The sequence below is a fragment of the Monodelphis domestica genome, chromosome 4 (assembly GCF_027887165.1).
Source record: "Monodelphis domestica isolate mMonDom1 chromosome 4, mMonDom1.pri, whole genome shotgun sequence".
NCBI lineage: Eukaryota > Metazoa > Chordata > Mammalia > Didelphimorphia > Didelphidae > Monodelphis > Monodelphis domestica.
Window position 1 is genome coordinate 227,457,441 of NC_077230.1, and position 19,607 is coordinate 227,477,047.

The 19,607-nt window shown below is 37.6% G+C and overlaps 1 protein-coding gene across 1 annotated transcript in view; it reads right to left on the bottom strand.

The window, feature by feature from the left end:
* The window catches only part of SORL1 (sortilin related receptor 1), a 226,561-nt gene that overhangs the window by 171,929 nt on the left and 35,025 nt on the right, over positions 1-19,607 (bottom strand). Inside the window, exons 2-3 of the mRNA XM_001370225.4 lie at positions 18,501-18,617; positions 3,692-3,817 (exon numbers count right to left, since the gene is read on the bottom strand). Of these exons, the coding sequence (XP_001370262.2) occupies positions 3,692-3,817; positions 18,501-18,617 (243 nt within the window). The remainder of the gene's footprint in view (positions 1-3,691; positions 3,818-18,500; positions 18,618-19,607) is intronic.

Consider the following 19,607-nt stretch of genomic DNA (forward strand, 5'->3'; position numbering starts at 1 on the left):
CATTTCTTATAGCACAATAGTGTTCTATTACCAACATGTACTACAATTTGTTCAGACATTCCCCAATTTATGAACATCCCTTCAATTTCTAATTCTTTGTCACTACAAAAAGAGATGGCATAAAAATCTTTGTACAAGCAGGTCTTTCCCCCTTTTTTTGATCTCTTTGGGATCCAGACCAAAAGTGGTATTATTGGGTCAAAGAGAATGTACAGTTTATAGCCCTTGGGGCATAATTCCAAATTGCCTTCCATAATGGTTGGATCAATTTACAACTTCACCAGCAAGGCATTAGTGTTCCAATTTGTCCACATCTCCTCCAACATTTACCATTTTCCTTTACTGCTATATTGGCCAGTCTGATAGGTGTACGGTGGTACCTCAGTATTATTTTAATTTGCATTTCTGTAATCAAGAGTGATTTAGAACATTTTTTCATATGATTACTGATGGCTTTGATTTCTTCATTTGAAAAATTGCTCATTCATATCCTTTGACCATTTGCCAATTGGGGAATGATTTGTATTCTTATAAATTTGACTTAATTCTTTATAAATCTTTTCCCAAGCTTCTCCTACTCCTCACTTAATTGGAAAAAAATAAGTAAATAATATTCATATAGCATTTCTGCACCAGGCACTGTGCTAAGTATTTTACAATTATTATCTCATTTGATCCTCACAACAAACCTGGGAGGTAATTTTTTCCCCATCGCATCCAAATTCCCAGGCTCCATGAAATTTAGACTCTTCTCCTGTGCTACAAGGACCAGGAGCTACAACTTCTTTCTGGGGGACTTAGGAAGGCAGCACCAATACCCCATTATTATCAAAGTATCAGCTATAGGCCTTCTATCTTTTTCATATATAATCCTCTCTAACTGCACCCTTGCCCCTTAATATTAAATCATTTGAAATTTCTCCTTTCTTATCAAAATAGTTCTCAATATTCATATTTAACATCTAAAAATGTAAAAAAAGGGGGCAGGGATAAAAAGACACATAATAAGATTCTCCTGGGTGCCTCATACTCTTAGGGATGGTACTCATCAAGTACCAACAAGAAGACAATTCTTCAGAAGCCCTGTGTGGTTTTTAATCAGGAAGTATCAGGTCTGGTAGAGTAATATGACCTTCCTGAGTGAAAACAAACATATTAAGAAAAGAACATAGTAAGAGAGTCACAATTTCCTTTATGGGGAGCTCATGGAGTAGTAGAAAAATAGACAAGCTACCCCCAAGGAAGCGGAACCTGCCTCTGTTTCGCCTAGATTGCTACACAAGGCCCCAATGTCACTAAGTTCCATGGGTGTCAAGAACCATTTCATCCCATGTCCCTGAAATTCTACCCAATATGAGGTTATTCAACCTGGGCAAAAGAAATCTGGGAAGAATGAAGATAGCCAGTATAATGAATATACATCTGCTCTTTTCTAGGTAGGACTATAAGTCAATACCAATCAAAAAGCAAAATGGAATGTTGGGGAAAAGTGGTAAACTTTGAGTCACAGATCCTGTGTTTGAATCCTAATTCTGTCACTTACTAGCTGTGTGACTAAACAAGTCACTTAATGTCTCTGAGACTCATTTCATGAAGAGATTGTACTTAACAGGGCCTCTGAGGTTCTTTTCACCTCTAAATCTATGACCCCAAGGAATTCTCATCCCATTCTAATTATGGTACCTAGAATTTGTCCTTAAGCTATTCTTCTCCTCCTGCATTCCTCTTGATCTCTAATATTTTTGTCCTTTGGCTCCACCGTCCATTTCCCTCCCTAACTAACTTCTGTTCTTATCCCTTCACTGTATCCCCTCCAAGCCTATTCCTTGCCTATTCCTTTCCCTTCTACCTCAGAAAAAGGGGAGGGGATCCCAAACATCTGCTATGTAGGAATGCATTATGTAAAAGTTCTATGACCCAAAGAGGTAAAGAAGTCAGAAATAGCCCACCTCTGCAGTCCCATACAATGCAGTAAATCAGTGGAGTAAGTTGAACAGGGAGTTCCATTGATCTGTGGGGCTTGGAGCTACTGCAATATCTCCAATTCTACTGGAGCTAAAAGCTCCTACACCTAGCCTTTCTCCAAATGTGAGCCAATTCAACAAACCCTCAAGTGTCAACTAGGTAAGAGGTGCTGGGCTAGGTGCTGGAGACCCAAAGATGAAAGAAGTCATAGAACACGCTTTTAAGAGGCTTACAATCTAAGAAAGGAAGGAATGGATACAAGTTTTCCCTTCTCAGTTCTATTCTTGACTTTCCCTGGACTTCAAGACCATGACCCTTTTACTGCTTGCTCATCCTAGAGGCTGGGGCCTCCTTACCCTCAAACAGGCTACTATTCTCATGGCCCAGTCACCAAAGCATCTCCCTTTGCAAGGCCTGGCTTCCTTCTCCTGTTGGCGAGTTCCTCCTACCGGCCTGCATCCATTCTCCTTCCAGCCCTGATACTGACTTTCTCTAGATTTCAAAACCAGGCCTCCAGCCAAATACCTTCATCCTCTCTCCCATAACCCTACTTTTCAGTTACTTAAGGACAGGACTAATTTTCTTTTTGCATGTATTTGTATCTCCAGCACTCAGCAAAGTATCTGACATATAGTATTACTTGTTTCCTCCCTCCTTTCCTATATAAATACATATGATGCAAGGGAAAGTTTGACTAGTCCAAAGGAGGAGTCCTAGAAAAGTACTTTGAGAAATCTGGAGATGGAGAAACCTATTTCAGGTGGGGTCAGATTCCAAGAAGGCTTCTTGGAGGAGATGGCACCTGAATAATAAAAGGACTTCAATAGGTTAAGTTGGGAGAGGGGGGATGGCACTATGAGAAAGGATGGAGATGGAAGAGAACAAGATAAGAAGGACAATGGTGAGAAGTCCAGCATACTAGAGGGGGCTGTCCATGTTCCAATATAGCAACATGAGTTAAGGCTGGCCAAAAGAGTGCCAAAGTGTGGAAGGCTTTTTTAACCACAAGGTCAAATCATCTATTTTTTAAATAAATTTAACCCAAAGTCTGCTTCAAAAGCAATGCCCTGAGGATATCCAGAAGGAAAATAGGAAGAAGAAAGAAAAACAAAGAACCAATGGCCTGGTCAGCAAGATACAGTATTTGCTGGTTTGATTTTTCTCTCCATGTGAAGAACAAGGTCTGAAGTTAGTCAATAAAAAACAGTTCATTCTAGTGAACAGAGCAAAATCAAAAGTGGTTCTGAAAGAAATACAACAGAAATAGTCAGAGAAGACTATAACTGATTCACTAAAATGCTCACCTATTTGATTCATCATTTTTCACTGCCCCTTCTGATAGACAATTTCTGTGAGAAAAATATTTTGTAAACCTTAAGGTCCTAGAGAAATGTGACTTATAACAACAAAGAAGTAAATCATTATTATCACTCCAGAAGGTAATCAGTGGAGGGTTTTCTGTGGGTTGTTTTTGCATCAGAAATTCTTCCTAGTGGCTTGACATCACTGTATTATGGGGCCAGCCTTACAATACCCTCCATAATAAATGTTTCCTCTATAAGCAAGTGCTAGCAGAGTCCTGGAAGGGAGCAGGGTTCCACCCCCCCCACCCCCACCCCCCACCCCCCAGACATTTCAACACATTTGTTTTCTCATAACAACAGAAGGTTCTTTCTTCCCTAAATGGGGGCCACTACAGCTTAGTTTGTGGCTGCTACTTCCTTACCCGTTTGTTGTCAGCCGGGCTATGGTAGAATTGAGCAATCACTGCTTCACTGCTGTTTCCCATGCCAAAGTTGAATTTCTCTGATATTTTCTGGAATGTTTTCCCATAATCATAAGACACATAAACCTGGAAAGTAGAGGTACAGGAGAGAGGAGAAAGAGATACAAGATTAGACAGAGAAATATCTCCAACTCCACATCAAATTCATGGGGTAACAATTATGTCTCAATGACATAATGAAATTATAGATGTCACTAGATAATGTGAACAAGGAAAGAATAGGTCCACCTCTGACATCTGTCCCCAGACATGTGTGAGGTGGATACAGCTACTGTCTAAGATGGAGGCATGGTTACCCAAGGCTGGCACAACTTACTTGAGAAGGGAAGTAAAGTGATTGAAGCCAGGATAGTCACTTTACATCCATGACTAGTTTAATGATTCAAATTATATCCAGAGGCTACAAAATTTTCCCAGAAAGACTAAAAATGTGTCCAATCTGCTAAGTCTCCACTACTGCACCAAAAGTCTATTACATACTATCCATTTCCCTACCTTCTGAGAAGCCCTACTCTTGAGCTATCCTAGAATAATGGGAAGAAAAATCAGCTTCAATGAAAAAAAAAACAGGAGAGGGAAAAGGGGATAAGGAAAAGAGAGGGAGAGGGAAAAGAGAGTCAGACACAGGGACAGAGAAGGGGAAAGGGAAGGAGAGAAGCATTGCTTACATGTTTGTTTCTTTATTACAATAAGCAATAAAAATTAAACATTAAACACAAATGGATCATAAATTCAAGCTTTAAAGCTCTTATGATTCCATAACAAACGGAGTAGGAAACTGAAATTGACATTCAACTCAATGCAATTCTAACAGGCATCTACTGAGGACCTACCATGTTTAAAGACGCTATGATTAACACTGAGGATACAAAGATTTAAAATGACAGTACTTGCCCTCAAAGAGGGTAGGGAGTAGGGGTGGAAGAAGCAGCAACATGTTCATGGTTGAGTATAATACAAGGTTGGATATAATAGGAACAAGAGACATTCAATGGAAATGCCTTTGGATACTCCATTAGTGGATTACACTTTTATCAATTTGCTACTGACCCCAAAGACATAGAGGCTAGGATGTGGATGGTGTGATGGAAGTGATCTCTACTGCAAACCATTCTAATCCTATCTATATTCCTAGCTATGAAAAGTCCAACAGGGTTCATAAAAGCAGGGGATAAGACAAGTCTGTCACACAGAACCAATCCAAGATCATTTGTTTTGGTTTAAGTGAGAGGTTCCTAAAGTCAACAGAGAAGTATACAGAAAAGGGACTCTGAGAGGAGGCTAAAAGTCAGCCATCGTCCTCAGATAATACAATTAGGCACAAAGGTTAAGCCAACCACAACAAAGACCTCTGCACTTAGGAGGTTCTAAAGTAAAGTTTTATTCTATAAAAGGAGGCAGCACAGAATCCGGTGTTTTCCTACTACAGAAGAGGAAGTAGGAGATTCAACAAAAGAAATTTTTAAAAGTTGGGTTTTTTTGTTTTTCTAAGTTGTGAAACTTTACAGAGAAGCTCAGGACATTTTGATTTTACACCAATTAGTTCTATACTAAAATACTAAACTATCATCTTTCTGCCTCTGTTATAGTTTTGATGAAGGCATGATCTTAAGCTACTGTCTAATTTATGGTATGATTTAACTACTTATTAATTGAAATAAATTTGCATTTTATTATCCCAAAATTATTGTAGTATAAATTATGTTTGGGGCAAAAAGATAAAGTGGAACGCAATTTTTTCTCATTCCCTTTCCCATAATATACATGCTCCAGGCTCTGAATGACTTCAGAGAGATGACCTGATGTGTGCTGTTTATGTCTCAGCAGAAAAAATGTGAGGGAAAACTATAGTTTACCAAAAAGGGAAAGCTACTTTCATTTATTCTGAGAAAATCAGGAAAATATACTCTCGATAGTAGAGTTCTGGTCTTGGCTTGAAGTTCAAATCCTCTGTCTGCTATTTGTGACAAAGATAATCAAATCACTTACCCTGTCTAGGCCTCTGTTTCCTCATCAAGGATCGGATATGGCCCTAATTTGGATTTGGACCTAAATATAAATATATCATCCCCAGAACTTCCCTTAAAGTATATTTTGCCAAATAAGATTTTGGTAGAGAGATTTGATAATTTACCAAAAAAATTTATCTATCAAATTTAGATATTCATAAAATCAAAATCAGCTGAAAGGTCCTACCATCATCATCATCATGACCATCACTGCCACTACCTTGAAAACAACAAAGGCATCCACAAAAGACTACAACAACCCTTCAAGGTACAGTAGGTACTAGAGGCATTATTATCCCCATTTTTTTTTCGGTCCAGACCTATTATTTAATCTATGTGGAGAAATTCTTAATGTAGAGATTCCCTCCACCAGTACCAATCTGCAATATAACTGCAGTTTCTGGTTTGGGGCACTGAAAGATTAAATTGTCTACATAAATACATCCATTTATCTCAGAGACAGAACTTGAACTTTGTTTTCCTGATCCAAAGTGTTGCATGCTCAGTCGTTTTACAAATAAGGAATTTGAGGATGGCTCCCACACATGGTAAGGTCAGAGATGGACTTTGAACCAACATCTGAGCAATCCTAGCCAAAAGTTCTTTCTTACAACAAAATTTGTCTCGACAATCTAACACCCAGCAGTGGAGTAATGTATATAATCTGTCACAAATGCCCTATTAGGTGGCTTTAATTCACTGTTTTTTAGGGAAAATACTTTGATAGGTTTATATATTTGTTAATTTTGTCGACATGTTTTCTTTTTACATTACAAACATTTCCAGATTACCCAGCCTGTAAGTGCTCTAGTATAATAAAGTAAAACAATTAAGCAAAACTAATACTACAATAACTTCATCTGAAAATATACATAACATTTAGAGAATGTACTTTGTCAGGGAATTAGTCTGAATATCTATTGCATCAAAACAAAATAATTTCATACTTTGAAAAAAATCTTTGTTAAGGCTAAACTACATCCCTTATCCCAAAGTTTAAGCTCTTCTTCCTTGTTTCTGCTAATGTTCCTTAATGTATTATTCATTTTGTTCTCAAAACGTACCCTTAAACTAGCATCCTTCCTTCTCTTTATCATGCTGAATGTCAGCATTTTTATCCTTTTCTCACATATCTTGTTTCCTAATCCTCAGTGAACATTATGGTTGCCCCACTCCCCCAAGGTCCATATATTTTCCATTTTGTAGCCCAGAAGTAGACAGAAGAGTCTAGAAAGGGTCAAATCATTGTGAAATAGTAATAGCTTCATGATTCTGACTTGGTATCTGTTTTTATAGTGTAGGCTGGATATTTATATAGTTCCTGATTGGATTTTTAACTGCATTCATACCTTATTAACTCATCAATTTAATATGGTTCTCAGATCTTTTTTGGCACACATAATATATTACTCGTCACCTTAGCGTTATAGTAGACAAGAGGTAAAGCTCAAAGAGCTTTAGAGATCATCTATCCTTTATCATTTATGGATGAAAAACTTGCACTTCAGTGCAAGGAAGGAACTAAAACAAGGAGAAATGAGGGACAAGTTCCAAAATCTCTTACTCCAAATTGGTGCTCCTTCTATGATATCATGTAGGATATTTGTCAGGTTCTCTTTCTTCCTCCCTGGGCATAGTGCTAACCATTAGGCATCAATGACTTTTACTAAAGTACCACTAAAACACCATATGGTAAAAGATGACACAGCTTAGTTTTCTGAAGAACTGGGATGATATTGCTAGGATAGTTCCACTGCAAGGCCTGTAAAGACAGCATGATAGCAAGCCTTTTCCTTGACCCAACTACTTCTCCATTTCAGTAAGGTTCTTCCTCCACATTCTGATCCAAACTATCCACATCTCTGTTCTTCTCCTTCAAGTGTGTCATCAATTTTTGTGGGTCAGGCCATTCAATTCCATCATTTAAGACAGATAAAATGTTCTACAAGAAGGAACCCTGACAAATATCTTTCCCCCTCCATTAGGCTGTCTTATTTCACCTCTAGTTATCCATTTATCCAGTCAGTCAGAAGAGAATAATAAATGCTTTGCTAGGAACTAAGTATATAAAAGAGGGGGGGAATAACTTTACAAAATTCCTCCCCTCATGGAATTGCTCTTAGTTTGGGGGGAGAGGTAGAGGACAAATTCAAAGATAGGTAAAGATCTGAGTTCAAATCTGACCTCAGATATTTACTCCTATGTGACCCTAGGCAAATCACTTTATCTCTATTTACCTCAGTTTCTCATCTGTAAAATAGGGACACAAGGGAAAAGGAAATGGCAAATCACTCCAGTATCTTTGCCAAGAAAACTCCATGGCTTGTAATGAAGGATCAGACATGAACACAAACAACAAAATAAAATAATTTGGGAAGACACTATAAATAGGGAGAAGGAAGACTGAGGCAGGGGACCAGTATCAGGATAAGTGTCCTGTAAGAGGCAACAGCTCAGCTGGGCTTAGAAGGAAGAAAAAATATTCTAAGAGATAGGGGTGAGGAAGAGGGACATTCCAGGTGTGGGGAACAGCCTGTTCAAAGGCATAGATATCAGAGATGTAATGTTTGTATAGATGGGGAAAGGGAATTAGTTGAGTTTGCCATAACACCAAATACATGGAGATGTGTAATGTGTTCAAACTCTAACAAGTTTTGCTAGGGTCATATTGTGAAAGGTTTTAAATATCTAATGGAAGTGTTTGTATTTTATCCTGAAGGCAACAGAGTGTCAGTAAAGCTTCTTGGGCATGGGAGTTTAATTCTAAGATTTGTGCTTCAAGAATATCAATTTATCAGCTATATTGGGGATGGACCAGAGAAGACTGAGAATTAAGGTAGAAAAACTGATTAGGAGACTATTGTTGTAATACGAAGAACAGGGTGATGAGGGAGTGAACTACGATGGTAATCTAATACATGGACAGAAGGGAATGCATGCAATATTGTAGAGGCAGATTCATCACACCTATGCAACTGAGTAGAGACAGGTGGAGAGGAAAAGGAAAGAGTCAAGGAAAATGACTGATTTTACAAACCTGGTGTCCAGAAGGATAGTGGTACCTTTAACAAAAAATGGGGAAGGGAGGTGACTAGATGGCTCAGTGGATTGAGAGCCAGGTTTAGAAATGTGTTCCTGGTCTTGGGTTGAAATCTGGCCTCAGACCTTTCCTACCTGTGTGACCCTGGGCAAGTCACTTAACAGCCCCACACACACACACACTGCCTAGTCCTTACCACTTCTACCTTGGACCCAATATAAAGTACTGATTCCAAGATATAAGATAAATGTTTGAAAAAGGAGGTGAGATTTAGAAAGAAAGATGCCCTCTAGGGAGAAAAATAATGATTTTTGCTTTGAACACACTAAGTTTCATATGCCAGTTGGAAATGTTTATTGGGTATATTACTGAAGGTCAAAAGAGACTACAGCCAAATATATGGATCTGAAAGGCACCTGAATAGAGACCTATAGTTAAACCAATGAGAACATCAAGAGAGAGAAGGAGAAGGTAGAAAAGAAAAGATTCTAAAACAAGACCATTTAGGGACACTGGTTATAATATAGCAAATAATACTTGGGAAGCAGCAGAAAAATAGAAAGCTTAGACAGAGATGTATCATAAGAACCCAGATAGGACAAAATACGTAGCAAAAGGACACAGTCCACAGTATCAAAGCAAATAAGTCAAGAAGAATGACACTTTCTAAAAGATCATCAAATGAGCATTTAGGAATCAATTTAGGAAGCAATTTAGCATTGCTAAAAAAAGCACAACTCCAAGTGCAGGGCTGGTTTCCTGAAGAATATCTTCTCCAGTTGTTTTATACCACTCACAGTTACTACTGCATCTTTGGGTATTTAACATATAACATTTTTACACAGAAAAGATTCCTAAAAATGATTCTTGAATTGAACTGGGGCTAGATGAAATCAATTTTTCCTTCCTGATTGACCCTTATACCTAGACAAAATATAGATGGTGAATGGCTGTTTGGCCAAAATCTTATTAAAAGAACTTGAACCAGACTAGATTTTCTTTAGTCATATAATACATTACACATGGGATAGAATCAAAATCCTTATTTTAAGATCAAGAAAAATAACATCTACTGTTTCATTTTAAAATACAGGCTTTTTACAGAAAGAAATCTCAAGAGAGACCTTATTCTTTATGAATAATATGTTCATGTTACCCAACACCAAGTTTATTCACTTAAAGAAACCAAAAAATCACTGGATAAGTGATGATTATTTCCAGTATTTTTCCAAGAGATAAACTGAAACTTATAGGTTTTTGGCTTCTAGAATAATCCAGATTCAAACTATAAGCACCACATTGTCCTCCATCATTTAGAAATCAACTGTATTCTTTTTAACCTCTGCTCTAATCAAGGAATTAATAAACTCTTCTTTCAGATCACTGGGAAAGAAAAGCTTGCTAACATCTCTGACACTACTAGCTCCTGGCTCTAGGTCAAAATGATTTTTTTAATTAACACCCCCCAAAAGAGCATTTTCAGATAAACAATATAAAATAAAATCATATAAGATCTCCATTTCATACTTCTTTTCAAAAAAGGACATAAATTCAGCACTACTTTATTATTAAATTGTATTTTTTCTAATTAAGAATATTATATTTCTTCTCCTATCGACCCCTTACCCCCATCTGAAAAGAACAAAAAAAGCAAAGAAACAGAAGCAACAAGAAATGGTGAGAAATAAGCAAACACATGCAAAATCTTAAAAAAAAATGGGAATTGGTTGCAAGCTCTAGAAGAACTGAAAAGAAAAACAAAATCCTTGTTTAAAAAAAGACACATACACACATAAGCTGAGTCAAGCAAAATAAACTCTCACGTCGATAAGTCAAAAAATTATATGTCATTCTACACCCTGAGTCCATAACCTATGAAAGGAGATAATGCTTCATAACTAGTGCTCTGGAATGATATATTGACAAGTACCAAATAATTTAGAAGATTATTGCTTTGTAGTATATTTTGAAATAGGAGACTATTAGACTCTAAAAAAAACATGATTTCCCTTGAGATTCTTGAATTTTTTATACCCATATGAAATGTTTTGTTTTTTAGCTTTATAAAGCAACCCTTTGGTATGATTGGTATGGCATAGACTAAGTAAATTAATTTAGGCAGTACTGTCATTTTTATTATACAAGCTAAGGATAAATCTATTCTGCCTTAAGTAATATTTTTCCAATTTTTAAATGTTTTATTTTTGTAAAGAGTATTATCATTTGAGTGGATTAATACACATCTTATTCGATCTCTTTTTCTGTGATTAAGTTCTTAATCTCAATTTCTTATTTTGTTTAAGTCTAGGTATTTTGTATCTTTTTAAATCCATTTCTTTTAAGTTTCTAGGGGCTTGGGGGCACAAATTTGGGTAAAATAGTTTCAAAAAATAACTTTTACTTCTTCATTTGTTGCTCTTTCTTCTTTTTTCATTTTTCATAGCAGCAGTTTGACTTTCTTCTTTTCTTTTTTTAAATTAAAATTAGCAAATAGCATTCCCTACCCCAGAAAAAGTTCCTACATTAATCTAGTAGCTCAGGTTTTGTTTTGTTTTTTAGTTTTTGATTTTATGTATCTCTTCTTTGACTTTTAGAATTTCTACTTAAATATTTAATCATGGTTTTAAAATTTCATTTTCCAACTTTTTTTTTTCTTTTGGTGTATTCCTAATTCATTGATCTATTTTCTTTCCTTTGTTGGTAAAAGTTCTCCTTGTTTTCCTCCTATTTATCTGACTAATCCTTCTCAATCTCCTTTGCTAAATCCTAATCCAGAGTATGCCCTCTATCTATACATGATTCACAGGGTTCTGTCATGGGGCATCTTCTCTTCTCCCTCTCTACTACTTCATTTGGTAGTTTTATAAGCTCCCATGGGCTCAATTAACATGTCTATGGTGCTAAATCTCAAATCTACTTTTTCTGCCTATCTCTTATCTGCTGACTTCCAAACTCACATCTCTAATTGCCTTTCAGACATCTCAAACTTCATGTACAGTAGACTCCTGTTATAAAGAAAATGAAAGTTTACAAAGAAAATAGGCATCAGACCAACAGGGAAGATTTTGGAATGTTGACAGAAGGGCTGAGCTGAGAACTCAGGAGCTGGGAGTCTGTCTTGGGGTTTGCTAACTGTAAACACCTGGAAGAATTTGTTGCCAAATACCTGATGGAGTTCCTATACCTGTCCTTGCTATTGAGACCCGTATTTCCCTTGAAAGAAGATCTTTGAACCTGAAGTTAACTTGAAACAGCATCCAGTCATCTGCAGCTGTCAGTGAGTGGGAAGTCTGAGTACATCTGGACTTGGGATCTTTCCATTGGGTCCCTGTCTAATCTGCTACAGACCAATACCTCAATTAACAATCAAAAGAGATTTGGGTTAGTGCAGGATAGCCAGACTTTAGGGTTGGGGATTTTAGGTGAGAGAGGAGAGGGAGATAAGAATAGTCAGTCAAACTCTATGGAGACCCCTCTTGTGAAGATGTAGTTCCTGGGATCATTAGAAATTAGTGGTAGTAATTCGCCTTTCCCTCCAAACCTCTTTCCTAATCTATGACTGAGTGGTCTGTGTAATGAACCCTAGACCAGGCTCTGGCCTGGGCCAGCCTGATCTTGTACCCACAGTGTAAAACTTGTTAGTGATCCAAAGTAGTTCACTTATCCCATCCAATCCCATCCCCCAAAATATACCTATTACACACCTTAAACTAAACATGTCCAAAAGAGAGCACCTGATCTTTCCCTAAGTCCTTCCCATCTTCTACCTTTCCTATCATTGTCCAGGGTAAATCCTGCCAGCCCCTCAGGCTCACAACCTAGCAGTTATCCTGGACTCTTCACACTTTCTCTTCTCCCATATCCAAGCTGTTACCAAGGCTTATCAATTTCACTGTTGCCTCATCTCTCCAAGAGGCATCGCCCCTTCTCTCTTCTGACAGTGCCACCATTCCAGTGCAGGCCCTCATCATTTCACACCTTGAACACTGCAAAATCCTGCTCATGGGTCAGCCAATCCTAAGTCTCTTCCCATTCTAATCTCTCTTCCATTTAGCTACTAAAGTGATTTTCCTAAAGCGCAGGTCTAATTGCATCACTCCCCTACTCAATGAACTCCAGTGGCTCTCTCTTGCCTGAAAGATCAAATGAAAAATGGTCAGTTTGGCACTCACGCTCCTTCAAAACCTAGCCCCACCCTACCTTCACAGTCTTCTTACACCTTACTCTCAACCACATATTCTTCAATCCATTCCATAAAACATGACACTCCATTTCTCAACTCCAGACATTTTCTCAGGTTCTCTTCCAAGTCTAGAATGTTCTTCCTCTTTATTTCCACTTACTGGCTTCCTTTCTTTAATTAACTTTCTTTAACTAACCAATTAAAGTCCCATCAAGCCTATTTCAATTCCTCTTAATTCTAATGCCTTCTGTTAATTTTATTTCCTATTTATCTTATATATAGCTTGGGTGTACATATTTGTTTGCTTTGTTGGCTCCCCATTAGAATGTGAGTTCATTGAGAGGAGAAACTCTTTTGCCTCTTTTTGTATCCCCAGTACTTACTGAGTAGTGTCTCGAACATAGCAGACACTTAATAAATGTTTACTGTCTACTCAGTCAACCAAGCTCTCTGAGGTTAGGGCTTATTTTGTTTATGACTAATCCCTCCCTGAAAATATCCTTCTTATTATTCTCCCTTTTCTCTTCTCCCTGTTCCCTTGTTTCCTTCTTGAGTTGAATGTATTTCTAGATAAAACTCTTTTTGTGTTTGTGGGTTCCTATTGTCCTTTGACCAGGTGTTTAAATGAAAATTAGTTTCTAGTGACACCTGCTCCCTCCAACCCTTCCTCTTTTTATAGACTTCTCTTTGCTGTCCTGAATTATGTGAGATAATTAGTACCCTCTATTCCTCTCCTTTTCTCCTCTCCCCCCTTCCTTTCCTTTTTTCTTACTCAAATGTCATTAAAACATAACAAAAGTAATGCTAAACTATCTTGACTCTTCTATGATCCCTTATGATATGAGAAACTTTTTTTTATAAAGTCCCTTTTGATTCTTCAATTGCATTTACCTTTTTGTTTTTTTGACCCCTATGTTTGTATTTACTTAATTCTAGTATTTTTAAATAAGGAATGCTTGAAAAATCCTCAATATCATTAAAAATCCTTCCCTCCCCCAGTAAGATTATATCATTTTGCTGGGTATTTTTCCTGGTTGTAAGTCCTATCTTTTGCCTACTGGAATAGCCTTATTACAGGATCTCTTTTCTTTTATAGTGACAGCTGCTAAAATCTGTGTGATCCTGACTATGACTATGACTATCTTGATACCTCTCTTTTTGATTAGTTGCATGTGCTCTCTTGCACTCTCTCCCTCTCTCCCCATATAATTTCATTTGGGGGTTTCTTTCAGGAGATAATAGATATATTTTGTTTTCATTTTCCCTCTTCTTATAATGTCTCAGCAGTTTTCTTTCATAATTTCTTAAAATATATTATCTAGGCTCTTTTTTTGGTCTTAGTTTTTAGGTAGTCCAATGATTCTTAAATTATCTCTCCCTGACATGTTTTTCTGACAGTTATTTTTGAAATGAAATATACTTTTCTAGTCTTTTGACTTTTAAATGTTCTTAACATAGAGTCATTAACTTCTACTTGCTCCATTCAAATTTTCAAAGAATATGTTACTTAGGTAGTCTTATACTTCTTGTGCTAAGTTAGTAATTCTCTTTCAATTTTCTCCGCTGTAGTTCTCATTTCTTTCCCAACTCTTTCATCTACCATTTTTATTTCACTTATAACATTATTTTTAACTCTTGCTTCATTTCTTCTAGGAATTCTGCTTGAGTATATAGCCATGTACTCTCTCCTTTTTTTTTTTAAAGGCTTTGCTTATAGGTAATGCTATTATTCTTCTCTTCTAGTTTATTTTGTGTATCCCTGAACTCAAAATAGCCCTTATCTCTTTTTGTTTTCTCATCCTACAGTCTTACTTCCCAGATTAGAACTCTGTGTTGGGACCAGATTCTATTCTTCTGATGGGACTACTGCAACCTTGTGTGATCCTGGCCTGGCTTGTTCTTCAGTTATTGAATTTCTTTTTTTTTTTAAGGTGCACAAGGGCAACATGAGCCAGGTAGTTGCAGATTTTCAGCAGGTACTACATGATTAAAGCAAGAGCACAGAAAGATCCTTTCCTTCCTGGGCTCTTCAGATTCCACACACAGGACTATGGCTACTCAACAGGACTGCAGGTTTGCCCCTGGGGGGGTGCTCCAGTAAACAGTAGTTGGCACTTTCCAATCAGCTAGTTCAGAGTAACCAAATTGAGCCCAAGGTCTCTGATCTGCTCTGTACTATCCTGCTACTAACTTATCTCTTTTCGGAGCCCCATGGGAGACCCCATGTTGCATGCCTAAAGCAATGGCTCTAGGGACCCCTGCCATTATCCTACCTCTGCTCTGCCCAAGGCTGAGCCTGGAATCCCTTAGGGGTGATCAGTACTGCTAGGCTTGTTCTGTTCTCAGCCTAAGGCTAAATCCTCAGTCTCCTATGAGGAATCTCGAACTGCTGCCATTTGGCCTAAGTCCACGACCCCTGCCTTTGTAGAAAACCCTGTAATGCTAGCCCAGATGCGAGGCTGAGGCCAAGAGCCCAGTCACCCTTGTCTCACAGTTCCTGCCCTGGTCATGTGCCAGTGGGTTGAATTTCTGATGGTATGGGGAAAAGATACCCCACAGTCCTTTCTTCTTTGATTTCCTGATCACTACTTGGTCTGGAGGTCTTCTTAGATCTTTGCTGGGATACCTGGTAGGCAAAGGGGCATGGGGGCTGGGGGTAGTCTAGCTGTACTGCTTCTTCTTACTCTATCATCTTTGACTGGGCTGTAGATATCTTAATTTCAAGCTGTCTGGCTAATCTTTACTTCTTTCTTATATTTCTAAATCAAAATCTTTGTTTGTATATATGTGTGTGTACTCAACTTTCCTTGCTCTAGTTCAGATAAAAATGAAGACCTTCTGATGGCTGTTCCTCTCATACTTTCTTCCATGTCTGTATATTCTTCTCATAACCTCCAATTAAGAGAAATATCACATTCTACCCCCTTCCTCCTTCCTATGCAAATGTATTCCTTTGACTTTCCTTTCTTTTTCTCTCTTTAAATTATCAGATTAGAATCAATTCATCCCTGGGTCTGCTGTTTTTTTCTTAGTCAACTCCTTTTGCACTCCTTGAGAATATAGCTCAGTACCATGGTGGATAGAACGCTGTACCTGGGGTCAAAAAAAACTTGAGATCAAATTTGGCCTCAGATATTTACTAGTTGTGTGATCTTAGAAAAGTCACTTAACCCTGTTTGCCTCAGTTTCCTTATCTGTTGAATGAAATGGAAAAGAAAATGGCAAACAACTCTAGTATCTTTGCCAAGAAAATCCCAAATAGGGTCATACAGAGTTGGATACAACTGAAATGAATGAACAACAAAAATACCATTTGAAGAAATTAAGGTTCTGAGAGGAACCTTGTTTCTTCTTCCCCACCAGAAAGTTAACACTGTATCATCATATGACTTCTTCCAAGTGCTCAAAAAAGTTTACCCTTCTAGTCTTCTCTTGATTCTTATTTCATTCTTGAATCCCAGAGTTTCTATTCAGCTTTGGTCTTTTCATCAAGAATGCTTGAAAGCTATCCATTGTAATAAAGATTTTTCCTCCAGGTTGGATGAGACCCAGCTTTGTAAGGTGAGATAATTTTGGCTGTAAACACCTATCTTCTGCCTTTTGTAACACTGTATTCAAAGATTTCTCATTTATAGGAGAAGCTGCCAGGTCTTGTTCTATGAGTTCAAGTGTGGTTCAAATGATAGTTGAACTTTTATATTTGTGACTGACTAAATTCTGATGTGATAGCTCTAGATTTTGACTTTGGCATTCCTGAGACTTTTAGGATCTCATTTCAGTAAGTAATGGGGAAAGTCTATTGTCGCTCTGCCATCCAATTTTAATAGATCTGAGTAGTGCTCATTTATGATTTCTTGAAACATAGTATCTATGCTTTTCCAGTACACAGATACAAAAGCTGTATGCAACCCTTCCTCGAATTCATGATTAATAAAAAACTTTTCATCAAAAAAAATCATCCTTCTTTCCTACTCCTGGTCCTACACAATAAGCTAGCTTATGATTTTCCAGTGATCAAAGGCCTCATTATCCCACTGAGTGAAGCTGTGCTCAAGGCTTCCCTCACAGAATTCTACCTCCTTGTGGCTGTCCCCATTTTAGATTCCCAAATAATAACTGCTTAAAAGGGGTAGCCCTAGCTAAATACCTTAACCTCCAAGGACCCCAGAGTCTCCACCTGAAAAACAGTGTGAATAATAAGTATTCTGCCTACTTACCATGAACATTGCAAGAGTAAGTAAGAAGATACATGTGAAAAATAAGGTAGATATTTCCACCTACTCTTCCCTATTCTCATGTATTTTATCCAATGTACCCAATACAAATTATATTTGTAATTCCAATAAACCTGGGAAAGTTCAAATCACCAGATGGATGAGCCAGGAAAGAGAACATAGGCATTCAAAGCTAAAGTCCTTCAAATTGCCCACAGGAAAATGTCAAAGACTTTTAGATTTGAGATGATTTGTACTATCTATCTTTTGTCTGAATCTAATTAAAATAGTATACATGCAGTATTAATTATAAATTATGAAAGGCAGAATGGCATAGTGATAAAAAAGCTGATTTCAGAATCAGAACTGGGTTTAAATCGTATTATCACATATATACTATCTGTATGATGCTTCACACAAGTCACTTGACCCCCTCGATATCCCACGTGATTCTCTAAAAAGTACAAACTGCAGAATCACTGGTAGTCTACATTGGAAAATGGGAGTTTCCTCAGTGGAAGTTCTCTATACCCATGAAATCATGGGTCTAGACACACATATAAAAATAAAGTTAAAAATATCATATATGTATTGTGTATATATTCATATATGGATGATATATTTCACATAATGAGTACCCCACACACACACAGAAAGTAAAACTGCATTCAATGGAAGGATCCTTGCATACAGCTGAAATGAAACATCCTCTTGCTAGTATTCCAGGTAACATAGCAACTACAGCAGTAAAGGACCCTCTACAAACAGTACCAGGTTGTCAATGTTTCAGATGTATATAATCCAAAGAAATTCTCCTTATTTTCAGCAGAGATCCTGAAATGGGGGTAGCATAACCAGCCCCTGAATGCTTTAAAGAAGAAAAGTCACTAAAGTACAACAGGTAAGAAAGAATTCAACAAATGAGAAAGCCAGTGAGATTCCATCTGGGCTCTGTTCCAAGGGACAAGGTGGCTTCTGCCCAGGAATATACATTTCTGGCATCATGTCCAGTGAATACAGCAAAGGACAATACCATGTCACTTTGAGAAAAAAGCAACCACAGTATTATAGGGATATGTTTTCAGCTCTGAGCTATATTTCAGGCAAGCAAAAGAGATAATATTTCAAACTACCCGGCCCTGCCATTGTGTAATAATATTCCTGGTCTCCACTCCCCACTTTCTCCAGGTGAGTCAAGAACAGAAGTCACCTCCCACAGGCAAAACAAAAGGAGGTATGAACATGCCCAAGCATCAACAAGCTCTCAGACCTCCCTCCTTCCAAATAAGGACATAATACTTACATCACTGCTCTTAGGCCCCAGCAGTGCCAGGCTATCTCTGGCTAACGCCACAATCACGTTGCTCTTTTCTCCAGCCCAATGTACCACCATCTGATTATGGGAATCATTCAGGCTCACCTGAAACAGATTGAATCACCAGAAAAATTAGCCAAAGTGACAGATACAGGAAATCTAGGTCAAGGATCCTTTTCCTCCTCCTGTCCACAGGAGAACATCAAGGTTTGAGAGTTCAAATGCCAGTTTGTGGCTTTTCTGAACATATATATACCCCTTGCTTCCAATTCCCCAGAATAAAATTAAGTAAAAAAAAAAAACTGGCTCCTCTCTAAAGACCATTTTATAATTACATCTTGATCATACACGGGTGAATATTCACACTGAAGCAACTCTTGCCTATAAGTCCTTGGTGAGAATTATTTCGTTTACTTGTGTCTCTTGCTGATATCATTCCATCCTCTGATTACCTCTCTCCTTTTACACATGGCATACATGTAGCCTGCAGTCTAATTGAACAAAATGTTGGGAGTTCCTTAACACTTGTCCAGGTCACCTACCTCAGTGGAGCTACAAAAGCAGTAAGCTTAGACAGGATCCTCTACTCAGTCTAAGATATGGTACTATTTATTTCCAGCATCAAATGGGAAACAGAAGAGTTATTTAGAAATATAGAAGACTTTAATGTGTTAGGAAGCAAAAGGGAAAAAAAACAACATATTTAAATGTAAATAGAAAAACACAAGACAAAAGCAAAACGGCCCTTTGGTTATTAGGTTATATTTGTGTACATACTTTAAAAAACTCTCTAAGAAACCCAAAAAATTTAGAACTAGGTCATCAGGCCAATCTTCTCATTCTAGAAATGAAAAAAGTGGGGTTCAAAGAAGTTCAGGTCAGCTGCTCAAAGTAATGAGTTCTCCATCACTGAAGATGTTCAAATGATGGATGAGGAATAACTCCCTGGGGATACTGAATCAACACACACACACACACACACACACACACACACACACACACACACAGAGAATTTTTTAAAATCTGTTTAATGACTATCTGTGGTTCTCAGCCTTTGTGCTTTAAACTCAAGAAGACAAAAGGAGGTAGAACTCT